Consider the following 26,399-nt stretch of genomic DNA (forward strand, 5'->3'; position numbering starts at 1 on the left):
GCCTCTTGCAGCAGCTGCCACAGCCACCGGCTTCGGCGCCGCTCGTCCCACTCATCGCCCGTATCCAGCAGATAGGCTTTGAGTTTTTGGCTGGGGGGGAGAAGTAGGACCTTCCTAAGTCTCCCCCCAGCCAAAAACTCAAAGCCAGGCAGCCCCCAGCCGCCAAAGGAGCCTCCTGATTCTCCCCGCCCTGCCCGACGCCCCATCCTGTCCTGCATAATGTCCTCTGCCGGGAGGGCAGCGGCGGCGCGGACCGGCTGGAAAACTCCAACGGCCCGGTCCCGGTCCGCGGACCGGCGGTTGGGGACCTCTGTCCTAGATCATTTCACTAAGCTGATTACAGCAAGGACCAGTATAGCATGATAAGTGAATATGAAAAATAAAATAAAATAAACCTCAGTAATTAAAAGGATTCTTAGAAAGTGGACAAGAGGAAGAAGAGCATAGTGATTGCTAGACTACAAACCCAGAAGGTGGAATAAAAAAGAAAGCCGCCTTAATTTCTGCAAAGTGAATGAGACCAAAACTGGCAAGAGGAAACAGGAATGCCCCAGAAATTGCCATTCAGCTCTGTGTATTTGGGGGCAATTTCTAGCATGTAACTAGGTTGAAGCCAAGGAAGAGTTACCCAAAGAGTGTGCGTGATTTCAGGTAAGTGGCTGGTATCGGCAGAATAATACATCAGACCTATGGACATACTTGGGCCATTTCCCCTCTGGAGACTTACATGTGGTTTCATCCAACGATTGCAGTGCTATTGCTCTAGCTTACAACATGTTAGAGACGACTGAGGAGGAATCACCTCAGGATACAGTATCTTCAATGGCTTTTCACTTCTATTTCTGTCATATCCTTCACAAACACGCTACATACACACACACACAGGCACACATATATTTCCTCATTATTTCCTTGCAGTGAAAAATTCAAATTCAAAACATAGCATGCAACCCACACAATCTTTTACAGTGTCAACAATTATCACTAAATATATTATTTTCCTTTTTATTTATGGCATTGACTTCAGTTTTAAAATATCATACAACTTGGAAGAATTTGGTTCCAAGGAGCTCCTGGTCTGGACAGCATTGTGTGTAAGAATCCCATCTTACAAATCCTCCTCCCAATAAAAGCAAATATTAGCAGAGAACAATTTCCTTTGCAAGCAATTCTGGAAAATGAATGAATGCTAGTGTGTGTGTGTGTGCGTGTGTGCGTGTGCGTGATACGGTCATCCTTCTTCCTTCATCCCAAAGATCTTTTAGCAAACTTCTTCTTCCGATAACAGGCAGCCCAGGCCTCAAGAACCATTGCTGTCATATGTGGTTTTGGCAAGGGGCCCAGGGTTTGTGGAGAAGTTGGAGATATTGACTCAGCATAAACCGACCTTCTCTTTCCTGGAAGGGAGAAGTTTTCTGAGACTGGGGGCTCCCAGAAACTCCCCACCCACCCAACTGGCTCCTTGGGAGTGACACAGCAGCCACTGCACAGCCACCATCCACTCCCTCTTAACTGCTTGCATCTGGAGTAACTCCCCAACAGCACACCTGGATCACAAGAGACCATTGTTAAGGCCCAGTTCTCCTGCAGAGGTGGTGCTCCTCAATTTTGGGACTGATGATGAAGATTTCTGGCCAAAAATTACCAACAAAAACATTGTGGATGTAGGAAAATCACCATGTAAAAAAAAAGAGCTCCTCACAAAACCACAGCCTGAAGTATTAATGAACACCCAACTAGGCACAACATGGCAGATGCACTGTACAGTCTGTACAGTTACATAGCCCTTGCTTTCCAAGCCATGATGTTTTGAGCATCCAAGAATGCTCAAAGTCCTTCAGCAGCATCTAGAACTATGTCACCAATATAATTGAGCCAGAGTTTTGATGGGAAGGTGGAAAGTAGCCTGGGCCTGGGAGCTCAGCTTCTTAACCTTGTCACTTCTTTTTATATCATTTTGCTTGTTTGTACAGGGTCAAATATTTATATGGGGTCCCAACAACAGTAAGACTTAGATTTGTCAGCAGGAGCAGTGTTAAGGCTAAACGTCAGAAGCATTAATCAGCAAACAATGAAAATGAAACTCCAGAGCACCCTCCCAAGCCATAGTGCTGTCTTTCTCTTACAACCAACAAGAGCTAGAGAGTGTCTTATTCAAACCAGATATCATACAGCAGTTCCCCGCTGCCCTAAACCAGGGAATTGTACATAGCATCTCATTCCTCATCTTCCCAGAATCCCCACATTTTGAGGCTTCCAATGGGCATCAATAGATGTCTCAGCCAAAGAGACTCCAACACTTTATCTCTCTCTTTTTGGACTCCTGAAGTCAAATGAAGTCTTCCAAAGTCAATATAAGCTTATTATGGCAGTCCATTCCATGGGTGATGGACTGGGATGTGCAGGTCAAGGAATTTCCACTGGTGCTAGCTTGATCAAACGTGTGCAGCCTTATAGATGCACAGAATGGGATGGTGATGGTGGTCTGTTATTGCTAGACATCACCGTGGTTCTCCTGCTTCCAATACAGTCATTGACTCAACGGTCAACTGTTCCAGTTTTATGGATGCTGAGGGTGATGGAGTCCTGGGAGTGCCATTGCAGGGGCTGTTTGTTTCAGCAGTCTCCCCTCCAGCTAGCCTGGCCTGGTCACTCAGTAGCTTGACCAGGAAATTGATATATTTCATAGCCAAGCGAAGAATCTCATTCTTACTCAACTTCTTGTCAGGTGGATGGGTGGGAATGAGTTTCCGAAGCTCAGCAAAGGCACCATTCACATTCTGTTGACGCCACCGTTCCCGGCTATTAGTGAAGACCCGACGTGCCACTTTCTGGGGTTGAAGACCTGAGAAAATACATGGAAAAATCTCAAAGAGTGAAAAGCCTTTGCAAAAGGGGTCATGCTGAACTCTTTCCCTCATATTGGCAGTCACTTTATACAAACTGTTTCCATATCTGTCACGTGTTACTCTGCTCGTTCTGTCTGCTCTGTCCCAGGAGAGGAACATGCTTGATTTTTCCCTATGGCAACTCACCTTCAGTAATGTCTTGCTCATAATGACTTGGTCTCCGCTTGAGGCGGTTATTGGGAAAGAGGCCAAATGTCCCCGAGTTGCCTAGGTAGATACTAGAGAGAAATAAAGAACAATGATCAGAACCCCCATCTCAAAGCATGAATGCACAGCCTTTATAACTTTACTTACAAATCTTCTCCACAAAAATAGGCTACAAATATTATTATTATTATTTATTAGATTTATATGCCGCCCCTCTCCGGAGACTCGGAGCGGCTTACAACAACAAAACAATACAAATCCAATAGTTAAAAAAGACAATTTAAAAACCCTTAATATAAAAAACAATCATACATCTCATACAAACCATACATGAAGCAGGGAGGGCCCAGGGGAATCAATTTCCCCATGCCTGACGACAGAGATAGATTTTAAGAAGTTTGTGAAAGGCAAGGAGGGTGGGGGCAGTCCTAATCTCTGGGGGCAGTTGGTTCCAGAGGGTCAGGGCCGCCACAGAGAAGGCTCTTCCCCTGGGTCCCCGCCAGACAACATTGTTTCATCGGCGGGAGAAGGAGAAGGCCAACTCTGTGGGACCTAACTGATCGCTGGGATTCGTGCGGCAGAAGGCGGTCTCAGAGATATTCTGGTCCGATGCCATGAAGCGCTTTATAGGTCATAACCAACACTTTGACCGGAAACTGATCGGCAACCAATGCAGACTGCAGAGTGACATGGGCATACCTAGGGAAGCCCATGATTGCTCTTGCAGCTGCATTTTGCATGATCTGAAGTTTGCGAACACTCTTCAAAGGTAGCCCTATGTAGAGAGCGTTACAGTAGTCGAACCTCGAGGTGATGAGGGCATCAGTGACTGAGCAGTGACTCCCGGTCCAGATAGGGCCACAACTGGTGCACCAGGCGAACCTGGGCAAACGCCCCCCTCGCCACAGCTGAAAGATGGTTCTCTAATGTAAGCTGTGGATCAAGGAGGACACCCAAGTTGCGGACCCTCTCTGAGGGGGTCAGTAATTTCCCCCCCAGGGTGATGGACAGACAGATGGAATTGTCCTTGGGAGGCAAAACCCACAGCCACTCCGTCTTATCAGGGTTGAGTTTGAGTCTGTTGACATCCATTCAGACCCTAACAGCCTCCAGGCACCAGCACATCACTTCCACTGCTTCATTGACTGGACAGGGGGTGAAGATGTACAGCTGGGTATCATCAGCGTACTGATGATACCTCACCCCATGCCCCTGGAGGATCTCGCCCAATGGTTTCATGTAGATATTAAATAGCAGGGGGGAGAAGACCGACCTCTAGGGCACCCCACAAGGGAGAAGCCTAGAGGTCAACCTCTGACCCCCCACTAACACTGACTGCAACCGACTGCAGAGGTAGGAGGAGGACCACTGAAGAACAGTGCCTCCCACTCCCAACCCCTCCAGCTGACGCAGAAGGATGCCATGGTCGATGGTATTGAAAGCCGCTGAGAGGTCAAGAAGCACCAGGACAGAGGATAAACCCCTGTCCCAGGCCCACCAGAGATCATCCATCAACGCAACCAAAGCAGTTTTTGTGCTGTAGCCGGGCCTGAATCCTGACTGCGGAGGCCTAGATCATTTTCTCATGTCTCTTAGCAGCAGGTCCAGGATCAACATTTTTCTATGCAGGGTCTGTTGCATCCCTCTCCAGCCAGGGCCAGCCTTATAGCAGTTGTATTGTGGTGAGTACCTGGGATTAACCTGCCCAGGTAACCATAATTTCAGCTACATTCCTTCACATATTGTGAGTGGCTCCATCACATTGTTTGGGATGTATCATAGTCATCCCAATGTCATCAAGATCCACAAAATAAATATTTGGAGGTATTTGGCAAAGTGTGCCTCCAATTTTAATTCTGAAAAAAATTGTCATCCCATTATAAGGATACATTATAGCGATAGCCCATTATAGCTGTTATAGAAAGCATCCATAACAGTTCATCTGCTGCCAGGCCTACATCAGAGATTGGGACAAGGCAAAGCATGTTCAGGAAAGATATCTGAGACTGACCAAGCAGAGAGAGTACACCCGTTGTTGGGCTGTTGATAAACTATGGAAAGAAAATGAAATCTCAACATTAAAAGAAATCACTGTATTAAACTGAACCTGAGATACAGTAATAACTTTGCTCTTCTCCCATTCAGAGTGGTCAAGAACCTATCATGTTCCTAAGGACCACTGGCAGGGACTACCCCACCAATCCAACCATTCCTACTCAGCAGCTTTCAAACAGGATGGCACTAGTTGAATCAATATTATGTAGAAATATTATTAATGGCCTCCAGGTTGCTCCCTTTCACACTAGTTCTCTGCATATAATCAATAAAGCTGAACCTTTGTAGACCATTTCTACAGACATATAATTTTGTGTGGCTTGGCACAGTTCATAAGTTCAGCTTTCCCCAAAGTTCTGGCCATAAAGCTCAATAAAACAATCACAGTTTCATCTTTCCTGTTGTGGCCTAAATTGCTAGGTTAACTCATTCATTACAAATAGTAATAAAGAGAGTCCATGTTTTGGCAAGTCCCAAGTTACAAACAAACAAACAAACAAAGAGGCAAAGGACTGCCAGGATCAAGTAATTAGAAATAATTACATCCATCATTTTTAGACCTGCCCTCTAACCAGTGAAGGGCTACCAAATTTTTTACTATCACACTGGGCGTGGCTTATGCAGGACACCCTGCATTTTCTTTCAACATTTTTCAGGGCAAATTGGGTGCTCTGGGGTGGAGCTACATTTTTGCCACCCCACTGCGTTCCTTCCCATCCAGGCAGCAGTCCACCCCTGCCTCTAATGCAGCCCCTCAAACACTGGAATGGCAGCCCCTCAAACACTGGCAGCCCCTCAAACACTGGAATGCTGTTATCATGTCGCACCTAGTCCTTCTTTCCTCTAGACTAGCCAAACCCAAATCTTGCAGGTTGCAACTGTTCATATGTTTTACTGGTATCTCCAGTATCATCTTAGTTGCTCTTCCTTGCACTTTTTCCAAAATCTCAACATATTTTTTGTAATGTGATGACCAAAACTGGAGGAGTACTCCAAGTGTGATCTTACTCAATGTGGCTTTATAAATCAGTGTTAATACTTCACAAGATTTTGATTCTATGCCTCTCTTTATACAACCAAGGATTGTATTAGCTGTTTTGGCTGCTGCTGCACACTGCTGGTTCATATTGAAGTGATCATCCACTAGGACTCTAAGGTTGCTCTCCAAAGTTGTTAGTTTTTGAGCCTGGTTTCACGTACCTTTGGTTTTCCCTGTCTAAATATAAAACCTTGTGTTTTTATACATTAATTTCATGTTGTTGGATTGCTGAAGTCTATCAAAATATGAGCTTATCTTCTGGGATATTGGCTATTCCTGTCAGCTTAGTGTCATATACAAATTTGGTGAGTCCCCCTTCTATTCCTTCATCTAAGTCATTTATGTATATTTATTTCCCAGTGAAATACTGTGGACATAATATACTTAGACTTCAGCAAGGCATTTGACAAAGTAGACCGCAACCTACTTCTTGGTAAATTAGAAAAAAGTGGGATAGAGAGCATCACCATGAGATGGATTTGTAACAGGCTGACAAACCATACTCAGTGAGTAATCCCTAATGGAACCATGTCTACATAGAGTGAAGCAAGCAGTGGGCTACTACACAGTTCCATTTTAGGTCCAGTAATAATAATAAGAATAACAGCGTTGAAAGGGACCTTGGAGGTCTTCTAGTCCAACCCCCTGCTTAGGCAGGAAACACTACACTATTTTAGACCAATGGTTGTCCAACATCTTAAAAATGTCCAGTGTTGGAGCATTCACAACTTCTGGAGGCAAGCTGTTCCACTGATTAATTGTTCTGTCAGGAAATTCCTCCTTTAGTTCCACCCATTGCTTCTTGTTCTACTCTCAGATGCTTTGGAGAATAAGTTGACTCCTTCTTCTTTGTGGTACTCATCAATATCTTCATAAGTGACTTAGATGAGGGAACAGAAGGGGAACTTACCAAATTTGAAGATGATACTGAGCTGGCAGGAATAATCAACATCCTAGATGTTGGCTTAAGATCCAGATGGATCTTGACAGGCTCAAGATCCAGATGGATCTTGACAGACTTGAACGCTGGGCCCTATCTAACAAAAGGAAATTCAAAATACAGAACTGTAATGTCTTAGGCAAGAAAAACCAAAAGTACACACTGACTGAGTAAAACCAGGCTTAATATCAGTAACTGTAAGTGGGATCTTGGAGTCTTACCGGAAAACAATTAACAGTGCTAAAGTGTGCGGCAACAGCCAAAAAAGCCAATGCAATCCTAAATTTCATTAACAGAATGATACAATCAAGATCAAGCAAGGTACTAATACCATTCTCTAAAGTCTTAGTAAGACCACAACTAGAATACTGCATCCAGTTTTGGTCACTTACATTATAAAAAGATGTTGAGACTCTTAAAAAAGAGCAGAGAGAGCAACCAGGATGATTAGGGGACTGGAGACTAAAACATATGCAGAACATTTACAGGAACTGGGCACAACTAGTCTAGTGCAGAGAAAGACCAGGGGAGACATGATAGCAGTGTTCCAATATTTGAGGGGCTGCCGCAGAGAGGAAGGGATCAAGCTATTTTCCAAAGCACCTGAAGGCTAGACAAGAAATAATGGATGGAAATTGAAGAAGGAGAGGTTCCACCTGGAAATAAGGAGACATTTTCTGACAATCAACCAATGGAACAGCTTGCCTTCAGAGCTTTATCAATGGAAGCATTCAAGAAGAGACTGAACTGACATCTGTCAGAAATGGTGTAAGGACTCCTGCTTGGGGGGGAGTTGAACTAGATGACCTACAAAGTCCATTCCAACTGTGTTAATCTGTTATAAAGATATTGAAGAGTACTGGACCTAATATGGAACTTGTGCTACCCCACTTCTTACTTTCCTCCATGTAGATATAATACCATTGAGGGCTAGTCATTGAGTACAGTTTGTCAGCCAGTTAGAAATCCATCTAGTTTTGTCATCTGCTTCATGAAACAAACTCTTTGACTGTTAGCTTTATCATGATCCTTAGCCTAATAAGCTCCATGCCTAAGATGCTATCCTCACCTTCTTGTTTGCAAGAGATCCGCTCTGGTTTCCACTGTGTGGGAGCTTCTACTACTTATCAACAAGGTATCTTATTAGCGAGAAGAAATTCCTTCTCGATTTCCAAATTTAGTTATCTTGATGCTTAAAGGCTTAGCAGTATGATGTAGTATGATTCAGGAAAGCACCTGCCCCTAATATTATACCTTTCAGATACATTTGATCTTCAATTTCCAGAGTTCTAAGCTAAATGCTTGTTAGGTATGCCAAGAGTTACACATATTCCATGTTGGGAGATGTTGACACAGAGTAGCTGTGGCTGCTGACATGGATCTGCAATAGATCTCTCTTTATCAATTTCCAAGAGTAGATATTTGCTTATAACCCAGTCATCTGTGATCGCAAACCTATGGCACATATGCCACAGGTGGCATATGGAGCCATATCGGAGGGCATGCAAGGTGTTGTCCTGTACCAGCTGATTTTCAGCCTTGGGAAAGGCCAGTTTCACCCTTTGGACACTTCAGGGAAACTTCGCCGAAGCCCTGGAGCAAAAATAATCACCCAACGGACAAACCAGGAGTTTGGAAAAACGCACTTCCAGTTTGTTTGTTGGGTGAATTTTTTCACCTCTAGGCAGTGATCGGTTCCTACAGGCCTTTCTGAAGCCCCAGAGGTAGTGGTGGGTTCCTACTGGTGTGGCCCAGAGTACTGCACCAGTGGAAACTCACTGATGATGCAATTTTCAGCTATTTGCTTCCGGCATCTCCATGTTGGAAGAAGCCCTCCCTCCCGCCCTCCTTTTAATGCTGACCTTTATTCTTTGTCTGAAGCACAGCTGAGAAGCTCCTTCTCAGGATACGCCAGAAAAAAAATTGCCAAAAATTGCATCATCAGTGGGTTCCTACTGGTGCAGCTCTCTGGACCACACCAGTAGGAACCCACCACTGCCTCTGGACTTCAGAAAGGCCTGTGCACATGCATGGGGGGCAGTGCCAGGGGGTTTGCGCATTCATGGGGGGAGGGAAGGGGTGGGCACATGAATGCATGCTAGCATGCCCACATATCCCTTTTTGGCACACAAACCAAAAAAGGTTCACCATCATTGGTCTAGATAAACCCACTGCCATTGTTCCCAGAGTTGGCACTGGCAGCTTGGCAACATTAGCAGGATTTCTTCATTTCCTCACCCCCCTCCCCCTCCCTATCCCCCCAAGATATGATTTCTGGACTTACTTGTTGAGAAAGGGATGAGGCGGATATTGTGGGGCTAAAAGTGGACTCCTTACTTCAGTCAGAGGCAGGGATGGTGGAGGGGGTCCAGGCAGACCTGAGAACTGCAAGAAGTTAGGAATGGGGTGTAGGGCAGTGAGTTGGGTTGTGGGGACCTCAACAGGAGTAGGGGACTTGCTGTAGCCCAGACTGATGACAGGGACATTGGGGGGTAATGCTGCAAGGGGAGCCTCAGCAGGAGGGCTCCCCTTTGTTTGAGGTGAGAAAGAAGTGGGGCTGGTAGAGGGTTCAGTGGCCTCTACATCATCCCCCCCACCATCTGAGGAAGGAAGAGAGTTTGGGGTAACAGCTGGCGAAAGGCTTGGCTGCTCAGGCTTAACGGGTGACTGGGAATTCTTCAGCTTCTCCATCATGTTTGCTTGGCTTCTCATCTGTAGGAAGAACAGAAGGAAAGTGAGACTGTAGCAGCTGTGCTGAATTGGGCATTCCAGAAGTTAGATAGTTCTTGATTTATTATCATTCATTTAGTGACCATGTGAAATTACAACAGCTCAGGAAAAAAGTGATTTATTACCATTTTTCATGCTTACAACTGTTGCAGCATCCGTAGTCAAAATTTGGATTCTTGGCAACTGGTTCATATTTATAATGGTGGCAGTGTCTCAGGGTTGTGTCATCACATTTTGTGATCCTCTGACAAGCAAAGTAAATTGGGAATCCAGATTCACTTAACAACCATGCTACTATTTAACAATTGAAGTGATTCACTATTGAATTCTTATTAGCCAATAGAGTGAAGCCAACAAAGGAAGGCTTCACTCAGGTCTGCCATCCAGGCAGGAAGAATAGTTTAAACTGATTGGTCAATTTATCTGGCAGTAGAAAATGGCAAGCTGCCAGACAGGCTTGGCTATAGTTTAAAGAACTAAGGTCACACTGCTTCTTACTCTCTCCACCCACTTTTTAACACTGGTGATAAAGGTGGGATTTGGAGAGGAGAACAAAAGAACTCATCACAATCTCAGCCAGGAGTGAACGAGGCAATGAATAAAGATGACCTACCACAGCACCGAAATCTCACTGACCATCAATGCAGCCTAACCTGCAGTATTCGTCTTGAGATGATAATTCATGCAACACCCAAATATTATAATCCAACCACAGAGAATTGGGATTCTTATAGGACCCAATTTAAGTGTTTCCTAGAGGCTAATGACGTCTTGGGACTTTCTGACAACAGAAAGTGAGCACTATTCCTGAGCTACTGTGGGTTGAAAGTATTCCACTTAGCCAATGCACTCGTAACACCCTGCGGACCATACCATGGACAATGCTGCAGAATACTCTCTGGACACACTACTCACCCATGCCATCCCAGATCATCAGGAGGCATGAATTCTATTGCTGGAATCAGGAGGAAGGCAAGTCAATGAATTAATACATTGTGGCATTGCAAACAACCACCCTATAATGCTGGTTCTGAGAACTAGATGAAATGCTATGGGACCGAATAATCTGTGAGGTAAGAAACCTAAATCGATCACATACTCAGCTGCTGCAAAAAGATCACACAGACTGACTACAAGCATAGACATGATGCTGTGCCACAGATGATCCACTGGAACTTGTGCCGGAACTACCGTTTACCAGTAGCAAAGAACTGGTGGGATCATAAGCCCGAAAAAGTGGTCGAAAATGAGCAAGCAAAACTACTGTGGGACTTCCGACTTCAGATTGACCGAATTCTGAAGCATAACCACACCAGACATCCTGATTGTGGAGAAAAAGAAAGTATGGATCATCGACATCGCAATCCCAGGGGATAGCAGAATTCAGGGGAAGCAGCTAGAGAAATTAGTGAAATATGAAGATCTAAAAATCGAGCTGCAACGACTCTGGCATAAGCCAGTGAAAGTGGTCCCACTGGTACTTGGCACGCTGGGCACAGTACCAAAGGATCTCAGCGGACATTTGAAAACCATCGGAATTGACAAAATCTCCATCTGTCAATTGCAAAAGGCCGCTTTACTGGGATCGGCAAACATAATTCGCCACTACATCACGCAGTCCTAGGTGCTTGAGAAGCGCCCGACTGGTGATGAAATATGAAATCCAGCATAGTGATCTCGTTTGCTGTGTTGTATTGACATAATAATAATAAATTATTTATTTATTTTATTGGATTTGTATGCCACCCCTCTCCGTAGACTCGGGGTGGCTAACAACAATAATAAAAAAACAACATGTAAATCCAATACTAAAACAATTAAAAACCTTTATTGTAAAAACCAAGCATCCATACAAACAAACATACCATGCATGAATTGTAAAGGCCCAGGGGGAAAGAATATCTCAGTTCCCCCATTCCTGATGGCAGAGGTGAGTTTTAAGGAGCTTATGAAAGGCGAGGAGGGTGGGGGAAATTCTAATCTCTGTGGGGAGTTGGTTCCATAGGGCCGGAGCTGCCACAGAGAAGGCTTTTCCCCTGGGCCCCGCCAAACGACATTGTTTTGTTGAGGGGACCCGGAGAAGGCCCACTCTGTGGGACCTAACCAGTCGCTGGGATTCGTGCGGCAGAAGGCGGTCTCATAGATACCCTGGTCCAGTGCCATGAAGGGCTTTATAGGTAATGACCAACACTTGTGACCGGAAACTGATCGGCAACCAATACAGACTGCGGAGTGTTGGTGTTACATGGGCATTTTTGGGAAAGCCCATGATTGCTCTCGCAGCTGCATTCTGCACGATCTGTAGTTTCCAAACACTCTTCAAAGGTAGCCCCATGTAGAGAGCATTACAGTAGTCGAGCCTTAAGGTGATGAGGGCATGAGTGACTGTGAGGAGTGACTCCCGGTCCAAATAGGGCCGCAACTGGTGCACCAGGCAAACCTGGGCAAACGCCCCCCTCGCCACAGCTGAAAGATGTTTCTCTAATGTGAGCTGTGGATCGAGGAGGACGCCCAAGTTGCAGACCCTCTCCGAGGGGGTTAATAATAATAATAATAATAATAATAATAATAATAATAATAATAATAATAATAATAATAATAATAATTGAAGAGTCTTGACACAGCGGTTACGAGACGGTTCTTTATTTTTCAGCTCTTTTTACAAGTGACTACCAGCTGGAACGCATCTCAGCTGGGCAAAGGAAAATCGGCTCCTTTTATACTTTTATTTTCCCGCTCAAAAACAAACTGTCAGCGCCTTAACCAATCAGGCGCAACCTATTTACATATTTTCCCTGGATACAGTTTACAGCATATTCAACACCCCTCCCTTTCTAGATAAAAAAAATACATGTCAATCAGAGAGCCATGTGACGTAGTCGTCCAATCGTGACGGTCTCTGTATGCTTCTTGCCGACCTGCGCAGTTCAGTCGGTCTCTCGATGTCGGCGGAAGAGGAGGTCGGTTCGTCGGTACCTCCTCTGGTTTCTAAGGGCCGAGGCTGAGCTTCGGCCCCCAGAGTCGAGCTGGCTGGCACATCACCGACCTCTGCTGATGAAGATGGCTCCGGGGTGCTGGCAGAGCAGCTTCGTTGCGGTGAGTCCAAGTTTAGTTCCAGTAATGTCGGTATTGCGTCGTCCTCAATTCGATTTTTAATATTTACAACAGGTCGTTGAGCCATAGGCTCCGTTTCAGGGCACCTTCTTAAATGATCGATGTGCCTAGTCCATACTCGGCCATCGGCTAACAATATTTCATAAGTTTTTGGTGCTTTTTGTTGAACCACGGTGCCCTTAAGCCAATTAAGGCCCCCACTGAAATTTTTTGCAAACACACATTGCCCTAAAAACAGATGTCTTTCAGATTTTTCAGACATGTAATTGTTTGTACAAAACATGGGGTGTAACCTGTCCAAAGTTGACCTCAGCTTTCTACCCATGAGGATTTCTGCTGGGCTTCTATGGGTTACTGCATTTGGAGTGATGTGCTGGGCCAATAGGAACTTATCTAAATGCTCTTGCACTTCTCCAGGCCCAGCTCTTTTCAAGGCCTCCTTGGCAACACGAACATATCTTTCTGCCAATCCATTCGCCCATGGCGAAAAAGGAGAAATGAGGGCGTGCCTAACCCCTAATTGGTCTAGGAATAGTTCAAATTGTCTGGCAGTCAGTTGGGGCCCATTGTCAGATACCAATACATCTGGACAGCCATGTGTGGTAAAGAGATGGCGCAGGGCTCTTATAGTTGCACATGTGGTAATATTATGCATAACAATAATCTCGACCCATTTAGAATACACATCAACCACTATTAAGAAATATTTTGATTAAATGGGACCAGCGAAATCTATGTGAATTCGGGACCATGGCCCTTTTGGTTGCTCCCAATCCATGGGAGTGGTCTTAGGAGGTTTTGGCCTTGATTCCTGACAGGGGTCACACTTGGCCACCCACCTCTCAATTTCGGTATCAAGTCCTGGCCACCAGAAATGACCCCTGGCTAACCCCTTCATCCTCACGATGCCTGGATGACCCACATGCAACATATTCAACACTTTAGACCTCAGACTTTCCGGAATTACTACCCGGTCACCCCACAAAAGACAACCTTTAACATAAGATAGTTCCAATCTCTTACTCTTAAATTCAGAAATGTCTTTCCCATTATAATCGTTATTCCATCCCCTTAATACACAATTAATAACTTTCATGAGAACGGGGTCTTTTTTGGTATGCTCTGCCACTTCCTTGGCGGTTGTCAGGGGGTTATCCTCTAACTCTATCAGTAAGACATAAGCAGAAGGGGCAGGGTCTTCTACTATTTCAGGGATGGGGCATCTGCTAAGGCCATCCGCATGGTTTATGGTTGTCCCTCCCCTGTGTGTTAGGTTATATTGATACCCTGACAAAAAGATAGCCCATCTAATTAACCGTGGGGACATGAAGGGTGGAGTTGGTTTGTCTGGGGCTAGAAGGCCTAACAATGGTTTGTGATCGGTAACCAACTGAAAATGTCTACCAAAAATGTAATTGTGGAACTTTTTAACTCCCGCTACCAATGCTAGAGCCTCTTTGTCCAGCTAACTGTAGTTCCTTTCTGTGCTGGACAGCGTTCTTGAGAAAAATGCTATAGGGGCCTCTGTGCCGTTAAGCAGCACATGAGCCAGGACACTACCCACCCCATAAGGAGAAGCATCGCACGTAAGACGTAGGGGGAGTAACGTACTGTACTGTACCACTACGCTTTTGGAAGTTAAGAGGTTCTTTATTCGAGAAAAGGCTTCACTTTCAATTCTCCCCCAATTCCAAGGAACTTCTTTCTGAAGCAGCCGGTGTAGAGGTTCTGCTGCTGTGGCCTTCTGTCTCAAAAAAACAGAGTAGAAATTAAGTAGGCCTAAAAAGGCCTGCAATTCTGCCTTACTCTTGGGCTCTGGGGCCTCCTGTATTGCCTTGACCTTATCACTGGTGGGATGGATTCCTTCGCCATCTATTGTATAACCCAAAAAATTGACACTTCTGGTTCCCCACACGCATTTACCTGGTTTAACTTTAAGTCCCTTGCCCTGCAGCCTTGTTAGAACTTCCCTTATTCTTGTGTTTAGCTGGGTTTGATCCCTCCCTGAAATTAGAATATCATCAAAGTAGGGTATGGTTCCCCTGATTCCTGTCAATAACCGCTCCATGAGACTCTGAAAAATCCCCGGGGCTACACTGACACCAAATTGCAACCGGGTGCATCTGAAAGCCCCTCTATGGGTAACAATAGTTTGTGCTAACGAGGTTGGTTCGTCTACAGGCAGTTGTTGGTATGCCTATAATAATAATAATTGATGCTTGGAACAAATTTTCAGCAGACGTGGTTGGTAAATTCACAGCAAGTGAATTTAAACATGCCTGGGATAAACACAAATCCATCCTAAGATAAAATACAAGAAATAGTATAAGGGCAGACTAGATGGACCATGAGATCTTTTTCTGCCATCAATCTTCTATGTTTCTATGTTTCTAAAAGTGCTTTAGTGCAATTTTGTCACTCTTACTTATGACACTTCTCCATTTGGCATTGGGGCCATTCTCAATCACCGAATGCTAAACAGGACTGAGGTGCTGATCACCTTTTATTCAAGAACCTTGTTGGCAGCCAAAAGGAACTACAGGAAACTGGACAAAGAGCCTCTAGCTGCTCTTGTGGGGGTAAAGTGACTTCATGAATACCCATATAATAGACATTTTGAACTAGTGACTGACCATAAACCGCTTGTCAGCATACTTGCTAGAGATTGCCCTCAAATTACAAGATGGACAATTTTCCTGGCCACCTACGATTACCACCTAATTCACTGATGTGGCAAATCCCTGAGCAACAGCTGTAACCACTGACAACCTATATAGAAGACCTATCCTCTGTTGAAGCCTGCTAGTGGCCTGTGCATCTGGTGGCTGATTCAGACAGCAAGGAGGCTAGTGTGGTGATACAGCTGGCACCAGAGTTGCAGTAAGGAAGATGGAGAAGACTTAGTGCCAGAGGCAGGGATTCAGCCAGGGTTTTCAGAACCTCCAGAGGCTGCAATGAGAGGAGCCTGTCCTCAATGCATGCACGCGCAGAGCTGCCAAAGGCACGAATGGCTCCTGAGGAGAAGGACTACTTGGGAGTAAAGCTTGGGGTTAATTGGCCACTCCCATAGCATATTTAACCAATTTGCAGGAAACAACTTTGTTCAATTGCTTTGTGTTAGGACGCCCATCTTGTGGCCCCCCAGCCCCCACTCCACTCCGCCTCACCCAACCAATCACCCCCAAACTGCATCCCACATGGCCATCTTACCAACCAATATTATAAAAGGCTGTGTAGTTTGCAAGCTTTTTTTCTCTAAAGAGATCAGCCAACAGACACATGGAGCTGTTAAACTCCAGTAGGAAGCCTATCGAGCAGCCCACTCAGCCCCCAATGGGAAAAGAGGCGAGTGGGAAATTGGGTGGACATGGGCAGTGGCACATGGACAGGACCGGCGAACCACCTGCCGCCCCTTTAGTTCCTCTTAGGGCCCGCCCAGCTGTCACTCTTGCCTCTTAGTGCCCTCCTAAGGCATCCCACCGCCTTCTAAGGGGCAATACAACCCACTTTGGAAACCAACTCCCTGCTACAGCAGGAAACCTTACATTGTCTGGATTATTTTGGTACCTCTAACAGACATGAAAATTGCCAGAAAGGGGAAGGGGTTTACTAGGACAAAGCTGCCATGCAGAAGAAGGCAGAGATAGTCCTTGACTTATGACCACAACTGAAATTTGTTTGCTAAGCAAGAACATTGTTAAGTGAATTTCACCACACTTTACTCAATCCATTACATCTCTTGGCTCTAACAGTCATGTGCGAACTAGGGAAGTACATCTGAAGGCACATGCAATATTCTAATGTACAGAAGTTATAGTTAAATGTGTGCCAGAAAGTGTTTTTCCAAATGCAGTAAGTGAGTTTGAATTTGTACAGTTTTAGAAGCGGGTGTGTGTGTGTGTGTGTGTGTGCATACATATACAGTATATATAGTAGATAGTGTATCATTTTGTGTACCTGTGTGTAAGATGTATGTACACATATGGCATATATACGTAGGATTAAATATTATATTTTGGATGTTCAGTACTAGTAAATAGATAGGGAAAATGTATCTTGTTGAGGCCTTTGAGGTGAGAAGAGGCCAGGCTCCCTAACCTGAATCCTAACTGTTGACATGAGTGACATCAAGTTGACTACACCCACCCAGTCACATGACCACCCAGTCACATGACCACAAAGCCACTCCCCCTCAGTCACATGATCACCAAGCCACCCTCACCCAGTCACATGATCGCAAAGCCACTCCCACCCAGTCACAAGATTGCCAAAACACTCCCACCCAGTCACATGACCCTCAAGCCACTCTTACCTGGTCGCATGACCATCAAGCCACTCCCACAAAATTAAGCCACTCCTACAGAATGGTAGTAAAAAACCCTGGAACCCACCATTGCTCTCCATCCACAATTTAATACACCTAACAACTGTGGCAAGAAAGGTGTTAAATTGAGACAAAACTCACTTAACAACTGTTGCTTAACAATATAAATTTTGTGCTCAATTGTGGTCATGAGTCAAGGACTACCTATCAAGTATCACTGCGATATTTTGACCCTTTTTTGTTAAGCTGGAAAAAGAAAAGGTAAGATAAGACAACCAGATTGGATGAGAACTAGCACCTTCCTTGTCTAGATTTGCTTATTCACGATGACCAATTATGAGTAAAGATGGTGACAAAGAGGCATTCTCCTGGACTTCAAAGGAATTGCCTAGTCCCTTTTTAAAGCCAGTTAGCTCATCTTGTGGTTGCAAAATCCATGGTTTAACTGTGTGCTGAGCAACAGATTAGTGCCTTTTGTGTGTCCCTAATAAAGTTGTTTAGTACTAGCAGATAATTTAATAGATAATTTTGACTTCTATGAATATTTTGAGAGAAAAAGTAGATTGCCCTACCCCATGTATTCAAAAGCACTTTTTCTGCATTGGTGTGATTTACATATCACCCAACCATTCGCAAACAACTTTTGCAAATGGTCCAGGGGATGGGATGTTATTGTGAGAGTATATTATGTTTTCACTTTTGAAAGACATACAATTTATTTTATCATGGAGGAACTTCAATTATCGTATAAAACTATCCTTAATATGATAACTATCCCTGAATTTTAACTATGCATGTATGGCTTAGGACAGGGGCCTGCAATCCCCGGTCCTGGCACCAGTCTGCAGCATGCAGCAAACAGTCTGTGCAACAAGTGAAGCCCCTTCAGAGGGATGCAGGCAGCATGTGAAACTACGCCCCTTTTGGTCCATGGATAAACCTTTCTCCATGGAACGGGTCCCTGGTGTCCGAAAGGTTGAGGGCCACTACCTTAGGAGAGTGACAGTGGTTTCTTGTGGTCCAAATCCAAATCCAAATACAATCGTCTCAAATTGTATGAATGCTAGATCTCCTCTGTGACTTTGAAGGAACAAGAGAAAAGGAGTGTTTAATGCTTGTGAACTTCAGTACTGGAGAAGTTTTTGAGGATACCATGGACAGGCAAGAAAACAACAAATAGATTCTTCTAAACCTTTTCTCCTTTATCTGCTTGAATAATGTATACCTATTTATTCATCACAGCATTTTATATGGCAAAGTAAATTCTAATCCAAAAAAGCTTATTCCAGCATAAACATGTGACTGGGACAACACTGTGATCCAAACTTTGACAAGGCTGGGGTTTGGTTCAGCCTGGCTGTGATTTTCAACAATGCAAAGAATGGCTTTTACTGCAGATGATTGTGAAAGCTTGATCTGTGGTGACTTCCTTGCCTGCAAGGAGAAGAGATGGCGAGGCAGATAACAGCAGCAAAAACCAGCGCTTGGTCGCGGTTGCACCCACAGGCAGAGAGAATCAGCCACGCTCATATGTGGGTTTCTTTAAACGTCTGCTCTGTGTTTGTTGGAGGGGAAAAGGCATTTGTGTGCCTCTTCAGGACTGGCAAGGCCTGCTTTTTCCTTCCACTGTCCTTATGTTTGTAGAAAGTATCCCCAGCCAAACCTGCACCCAAGCGAGGGCTTCACTGCTTTCTATCCCAATATGGGATAGAATAGGACTACAACCTGCACATTTCAACATACTTCGAAAGTGCCAGTGTGAGAAAGAGCTTTGTCTTCAAAACTGGAACTTGGGAAAGATGCAGAGAAAACTGCCCAGATATTTTTCTTTCTTCCCATTGCAAGGCTAATGCTTTCAATGTTTCTTAGAACATGACTGTGTTATGTCATGTATTGTAAGTGGGAGTTCCAACAAATAGACCATGCACATGCCACAGTTTGCAGCAACACAACATACTTTTGCATATTTTTCTGTTTCTGTCTTCTTAATTCCCCCTCCCTTTTAGGTTTTTGTCCCTTACATTTTTTTCTATTGCTGCACCTGCAAAATGTAAGTTCTTCCAAGTGCTTTTTCCATTGCACAATAACAGGGTGAGGTTATATAAGTACAGTCCCTTGGAAAAAACTAAGGTTGCTTATTAATATATTTGTAATGTGATTGTTGATTTTCACGTAAGCAATATGTTGAAGTTTCTTCACTTTCTATTTTATCCTCTCTAATCCCTTGCATAAAGAAATATCTGCAGTATCATTTATTTTTAAAAGATTGATTTACTCATAATTACTTGCCCCAATCTGGTCAAGGATTGGCTGAAAGTATTTTTTTTTTGCCAGTGAACTTAAACTTATCTCATTGAAAAGTACTGTACTGTATATTGAAAGAGGTGTTGCAAAATGACTGACAGAATGATGGGCTTGCTAATTCACAAAAGAGTTGGTTGCTGTGTGTGTGTTTGTGTGTATGAGAGAGGGAAGAAAATGAGAGGGAAATGAGCATTAAAAGACTAGAACAGGAGTGGGCAATTAATTTTGCCATGGGGCCGCATGAGAAATTGGGATGGTATTAGAGGGCCGAACTAATATAATTAACTCAGTTCTACCCAATACTGTAAAGACCCAGACCCTAGCCTGACCTAAACACCCAGACCCACTCTACAGACCCCTAATTGTTTGCTTTACGGCAACACGGTACACCACAGTCACTGTGCTGGAGTGTTTGTGTGGTTTCTGTGCTCGGCCGCTCTCGGTAGGAGGTCAGGGTCCCCTCCAAAGTGAGGATGAAAGAGCTCACCGCATCTGCCGGGACTCCTCCGGTTCCTGAACCAGAGGAGTCCCGGCAGACGCGGTGAGCTCTTTCATCCTCACACTGGAGCGGACCCCGATCTCCACAAACCGGTCACAGATAGCAGATGTGGCCTGCAGGCTTCCCCTTGCCCAGGTCTGGACTAGAACATAATTATATAGGATCACTTATTGCTACCTACTTGTTAGTTCTTTTAGTTCCATCACCAAAAAAGCCTTCCAGTTCTGGTTTAAAACCCAGATTGATTCAGATAGTAAAGTTCATAGGTCTTCTCAAATCTGCAGGTTCTCATGGAACCAGAAACCAATCAATCATTATCCTTTTTGACCAATAACTAAGGAAGGGAACCTGCCAGTTGGTGCTTGGTTGCTGCTCTCTACTCAGATCTTTCTTTAATAGACATTGCTCCACTCCTTTAAAAATTTAACTAAATTTGTACCATTCCTACCAGTTTTTGTGTTTAGTCCCATCTCCAGTGATGCCACCCTACAGTTACTATGGCCTGGGAGGCAAGATAGCTAAACATTCTTTGAAAAGACAGAATATAAGGTAAAACAGCTGGATGACAGATAAATAGATAAAAAACCAAAGCTTTGCATGGACAACACTTGAAAAACTTTGAAGGAAAATGTGATGACAACCTTACATGGGCATGGCTTAAGATGGGAACCATAAAAAAAGAAACGGAAAGGTTAATACTTGCTGTTCAAGAATAAACACTACAAACTAATGCCATGAAAACGAAGATACAAAAATCCACTGACAATCCAAACTGCCGACTTTGCAACAACAAAGTTGAAACTGTTTCTCACTTAATGGATGCAACAAAATCATGCAAACTGATTACAAAGCTAGACATGATCGAGTTGCTAAATTAGTCCATTGGTCATTATGTAACAAATAAAACATATAGTACTAGTATTCAAAAAGCCACGGGAGCACAAAGTGGAAAAAGTTACTGAAAATGAGATGGAGAAGATTTTGTGGGACTTTCAAACGCAGACAGATTGTTATTTGGAACACAACAGGCCAAACATCACGGTTGCCAAAGTCAAAGAAAAAGAACTGGAAATAATTATGAAATATCACGACCTGGCCATCGAAACTACATAGCTATGGATGAAACATGTAACAGTGATACCCATTGTCATCGGGGTAATTGATACCATATACAAGAATTTCACAAAACACATCAAGAAATTGCAGCTTCCTGCAATAATGCCAGAAGAAAAACTGCGCTACTTGGAACATCATGTATTTTAAGAAGATACTTGATTGATACCTAGGACACTGGCCACAACCCATATCAACCATTAGCACCAGTCAGTGGTATTTGTGACACTTTTTAAAATGTGCAGTTGACTGAGATAATAATGATGAAGATGAGGATGATGATGATGATGATGATGAAAATAATTATACCAGCTAAAGAACTAGCTATTTGGACTTCAGGTTGTTGTAAACAGATAGTATTTATGGTAGTATTAGTGTTAGTAATAATAAGGCATATAAATTTAATAAATAAAGTTTAAAAATATTGAAGATTAAGGTATTCTCAGTCCTGAAATAAAATTTTAAAAATATTGAATATTAAGTTTGGCCTTCAGTACAAATGTTGAGAGGTTGCAGGTGGTTGTAGAAGGAAGAGTTGAAAATCATACTCTCCCCATCCCATTGACAAAAACCTCTAATTGGAGGGGAGGACTACCTGATTCTACCTTGAGTGACTGGAGGAATAGAGTATGGCAACATTCCAGTTATTTTTGACAGTTTGGAGACTTAGAAATGACAAGACACAACTCGTACAGTCATCCTGGATCACACAGTGTCAGCTGAGCAGGGAAAGAGAAAATGGGTCAGCACTATTATATGATTATCTGCTGGGGTAAGTGTGTCTAATGATGGAAAGAATGGGGACACTTGCTAGGGGTTTGTATCTGCACTTGCCTTGGCTATAAACACAGTTGCCATGCTCATATCAGTCTCATCTTTCCCAGTTTTCCAGAACCGCAAAGCCATCATGCATTGCTTCTGTAAACAGGAGATATAGACCAATACATCTGAGCTGTAGCAGGTTAGGTAAGGCTGCTGTAACTTTTCAGTGGTGAAACATGCTTAGCTCTGGAAAATATAGTTTGTTCAGAAAATGCTTAATTTTTTTACCTGATGAATTTTTACTTTAAAGGTTTTACCTTTTTTGCAGCTACTTGGATTTTAGTCAAAACTTTATCAGACCTAGTGCATATTAAAACTTGTACAATGGGATTTCCCTGTCAGTGGGACTGTTTGAATAGATTGTGAAGCAACAAATAGAGGGACAAATTCTTGACCATCTACTCAGTACAAATGAAATGATGTTTAAGCGACCTCTCCTTTCACATGCCTCTGATTCATCACTGAGATAGATGGGATAACCTTTTGCAAAAGCAAGTAACTGAAATGAAGGAGATAAAATAACAACAAAGCACATGCCAGGCAATTGTCTCAGTCCTTTGTTCCTGTATCAGGCAATAAAAATCTTTTAAAAATTAAGGAAATGTTATTACAAATTTCTTTAGGAGGGTTTGGCCTCCCAACCAGCAGAATCCAAGGCTCTTTCAAATCTATTCTTATCCTAAATTAAAAGGGCAAAAGGGGCTCCCTTTGAATGTGTATATTTGGATATGCATACAATTAAAAAGCAGGGAATGCTTTTTCAAAAGCCAGGAAATATCCGGGTTATCATATTCTTTGAAGCTGAAAAGCAGCCTTATTAGAAATTCGGGGGGTTTGGGTATGCAGCTCTTCATTAGGGCACTTATTATGCAAAGGGGAAAAAATGGGGTGCATAAAACGTTGTGAATGCTAAATAACTATGGAAGTTTCACTACAATCCACAAATAGCCGCTCCGAGTCTTCAGAGCGGGGCAGCATACAAATCTAATTAATAATAATAATAATAATAATAATAATAATAATAATAATAATAATAACTTGAGCTAATTAAATTAAATTTGTTCTCTTAATTCCGGGGGTACTGACTAAAATCATAATTAAGTGGATTATTAATTTTTTGCTATTGTTAGTACAGCTGCTTTTTTTTGTTTCATTTTGTTTTCTTCAGAGCACTGATTAAATTATGCATAGTACAAACCCATCCCAAGTTTTGCCTGGCATATCAGAGGCAGAGGCATGCTCCAAAAATGGATGAAAGTGAAGGCCATTGCTGGGGTTTGTAGAAATTGCAAGGAGTACAATAGAAACCTTAAGATTTTATAAAGTGCAAGACATCCATTTTGCCCCATAAACATTCCCCTAATGTGAAAAGGGGGGGAAATGGCTGTAATTATGTCTATAATAATACAAGTAATTATGTCTATAATAATACAAGAAGATTCAATTAAGTTTGTGTGACATACAGCTGGCATTACAATTTCTCCTGGAAGAAAGGCCCTATAAATACATTCCTCACATGTGTTAATTCTCTCTTATGACAATTTCACACACTTAAATTTGTAATTTGTTTATGCAAGGAACATATATAAGGACCCTCAGGTTTCCAGCAAATGTGCTCAGGCCAAAGCAGATATGTGTGTGCAATGTCACATGCACAGGCAGCCTTTATTCCTTTTCCTACACGGAAGTTTGTCACAGAGGAAGTGTGTAATGGTTATAAAGGCCCCTCCTTAAAACAAGCGGGAAAAATCACTTTCCCTGTTTAATATTTCCAGCTTCCTAAAATTTTGGGATCAGCTCTATAATCTAGGGGTATATATGGCAACTGTATTCTTAAAAGTACATTAATTAGTGTATTATTCTGAAATTCAAACCTGCTCCTTCATAAATGGTTGTATGGGTCCTTATTTTATAGATTATAATAACAGATGTCTGGTGTACCTTAGCGTAGAGAAAGTCATAATAATAGATAAAAGAATGCTAAGTGTTACTCTGATAGGATTCTTGAAAAAGCTTTGTATTTAATCTTACGAAATACAATGAACCAAGTAAATCACTCAGTTTTACTTCAGACTGCACTCTGGAAGGAAACCATGAAGCTGATATGGTATGATAAGGAATGCAATTGTCAGACTAATTAGATATATCACTATAGGTTAAATGATAACAATGATGCATTCTAAGAAAAACTAAAAGAACTCAGAAGAGTTTGAAATTCAAATAAAAAATATTATTGGTAATTGCAAATCTATTGATGTCTGGAAATTATTTAATTGTAAACATCACAAAGAGAAATGAAGACTCATGTTATAGCTATAATTGCCAGCAGGATATTATTCTAAGTTTTAGAATTTATAGATTTTAATGTAAAATCTATTTGGCTTGTGATTATAAACCTCTTTTTTTACAGATTGCTTGATATAATAAGGGAACCGTTATAAAAATACAGAGACTGTTTACTACTGTTTACTACTAAAGAAAAAACAAAGACATGACACTTCATACAAGGAAAACATACACAGCAATGTATGTAAAAGAGATCAATAGTAAATTGCAAGAAAGGGAAATAACTCAACTGCCCAACCTACCTGGAACTAATAAATGAAAGACATTGGTCCACAGTTTTTCCTAAAATTGAATCCTTGCTGAAATGTTCTTCATTGCCTAGAAACGTGCTTTCTCCCTAAATGCCCCAATCCTCACCTGTCCAACTGTGCAGGACCAAAGTCATATTCCAGTTTCCAAAAGTCAAAGATGGACATCTCCAAGTCTCTGTTGCTGGCAAGGAGGCAGATGGAAGAATTCCAAGTGATTGGCAGGGATCTTCAAAAGGAAAGGAAGGGTCACCTGACTGCTGGCTATAAGAAGGCCTGGATGGCAAGGTGGAGGGACATGTAGAGAGAGTGCTGTGAAAGTCCACCTGATGATGAAACACAAGATGCTGAGGTCCGGTTCTAGAGTCTGGAAAGGATGTAACCCACTGGCATTATCCAAGAATTTACTCTCATCGTCAGCCACATGGCTGCTGCTGGCTGCCATGCTTGGGGGCCATGATTCGCGGCTGCTTCCTCTCTTCGCCACTGGTTCCCTCAGCCAGAGCTCGCAAATAATTATTATTGTCACTGGCGGTGGTGTTGGGGACGTCAAATCAATTAGGCTCCAGCTTTTCCTGCCACCTTCTTTCCTCTGAATCCCCCCTGTGGCCACTTCTCTTTTTTGACAGGCTCTCTTTGGCCACTGGAAGGAGCTGCTTTGAAGACAGAGCCTGGGCCAAGCCCCCTCCCCCTTCCCGCCCCCTCCTGCTCCCCTCCCCGCCCCTGCATGATAGAGATTTCCTGCCCTCTTTGGACAGGGGATGTTCTGCAGCTTGTAGATAAGCAGCACAGGAGCTGCCTGCACAGGACTGATAAGGAAACTCCCAAGTTGGACACAGCCTAAGCCAGAGGACTTGGAAGGCAAACAAGAGGAAGCCCAGCGTCTACATGCTAGAATAACATAGGCCAGTAAGCACTAAAGTCTCCACAGCACACACAGGAGGGAGGGAGGTTAGTAATCCTCAGAGTGCTTTCATAAGCAACCAGAAGTATGCCTTGGATGTGAAGGTAGCCAAAAAAGCAGAGGAAAAAAACAGGTTTTGTCCCTTCGTCCTGCTGGCTTGGGGTTCCTTCCAGATACTGTGCCTATCTGTCTCCAGCTGGGCATCCCGCGTACTTGGCTGAAAGCCATCACTTCCTTCAGCCTTACTTAATGTGGATATCAGCCCATGAGCCATTGGCAGCAAGATCAATGGCCAATTAAAGACCTTAGGACTTCCTGTAAAGAAAGTATGTTTACATGGACCAACGTGAATTTATTAGCCTAATAGGCACTCAGCTAACCTGAGGCCATTTTGAAGTCATTCTTATTAGCAATGTCATTTATAGCATATCTAAAGGAAACTGGCAGAACTGCACATCTTAGGAAAATTAATACCTCCGTAGAAAGCTCTTCCATTTGGAATGGATCCCTTGTGAGTGACACAAGGCAAAACAGTGCAGCTGGTGAAGAGTCCTGTTCACATGGAACATAATCGTATCATGACTGCCACGCTGAATAATGAGGTGAAATATCTTCTTTCAGCTGAGCCACAATTACATGGGAGCATTATTTGGATACCTTGACCCTATTGGGGCAAAGTGAACATGATTCAGCCAATCTACAAATCTCTATGAAGATTAAGAAAACAGCCTCTACTGTGGATGACCACTCTTATGTTGTTTAAGAAATAATTGAAAACCTTATTGTTCTCCCAAGCCCTGGAGACTGGTGACCAGGGCTTGGGAGGGCCATAAAGCACTGTGAAGCGGTATATAAATCTAAATGCTAATGCTATGGTGAGGACCAACCTTAGCACAAATATCTTG

The 26,399-nt window shown here is 43.2% G+C and overlaps 1 protein-coding gene across 2 annotated transcripts; it reads right to left on the minus strand.

Moving 5' to 3' along the window:
- Positions 1-991: 991 nt before the first annotated feature.
- On the minus strand, positions 992-25,293 carry LYL1 (LYL1 basic helix-loop-helix family member). Of its 2 annotated transcripts, none has more exons than XM_070741632.1 (4): positions 24,700-25,293; positions 9,375-9,802; positions 3,036-3,127; positions 992-2,845 (listed from the first exon to the last, which is right to left on the minus strand). In XM_070741632.1, exons 2-4 carry the CDS (start codon positions 9,800-9,802, stop codon positions 2,502-2,504), a joined length of 864 nt encoding a protein of 287 aa, XP_070597733.1. In that variant the 5' UTR covers positions 24,700-25,293; the 3' UTR covers positions 992-2,501. The 2 variants fall into 2 exon arrangements, with proteins under 2 accessions (XP_070597733.1, XP_070597732.1); XM_070741631.1 differs by having other exon boundaries at positions 24,585-25,243.
- Between the last annotated feature and the right edge of the window lie 1,106 nt (positions 25,294-26,399).

Source organism: Erythrolamprus reginae, chromosome 2, assembly GCF_031021105.1.
Source record: "Erythrolamprus reginae isolate rEryReg1 chromosome 2, rEryReg1.hap1, whole genome shotgun sequence".
NCBI lineage: Eukaryota > Metazoa > Chordata > Lepidosauria > Squamata > Dipsadidae > Erythrolamprus > Erythrolamprus reginae.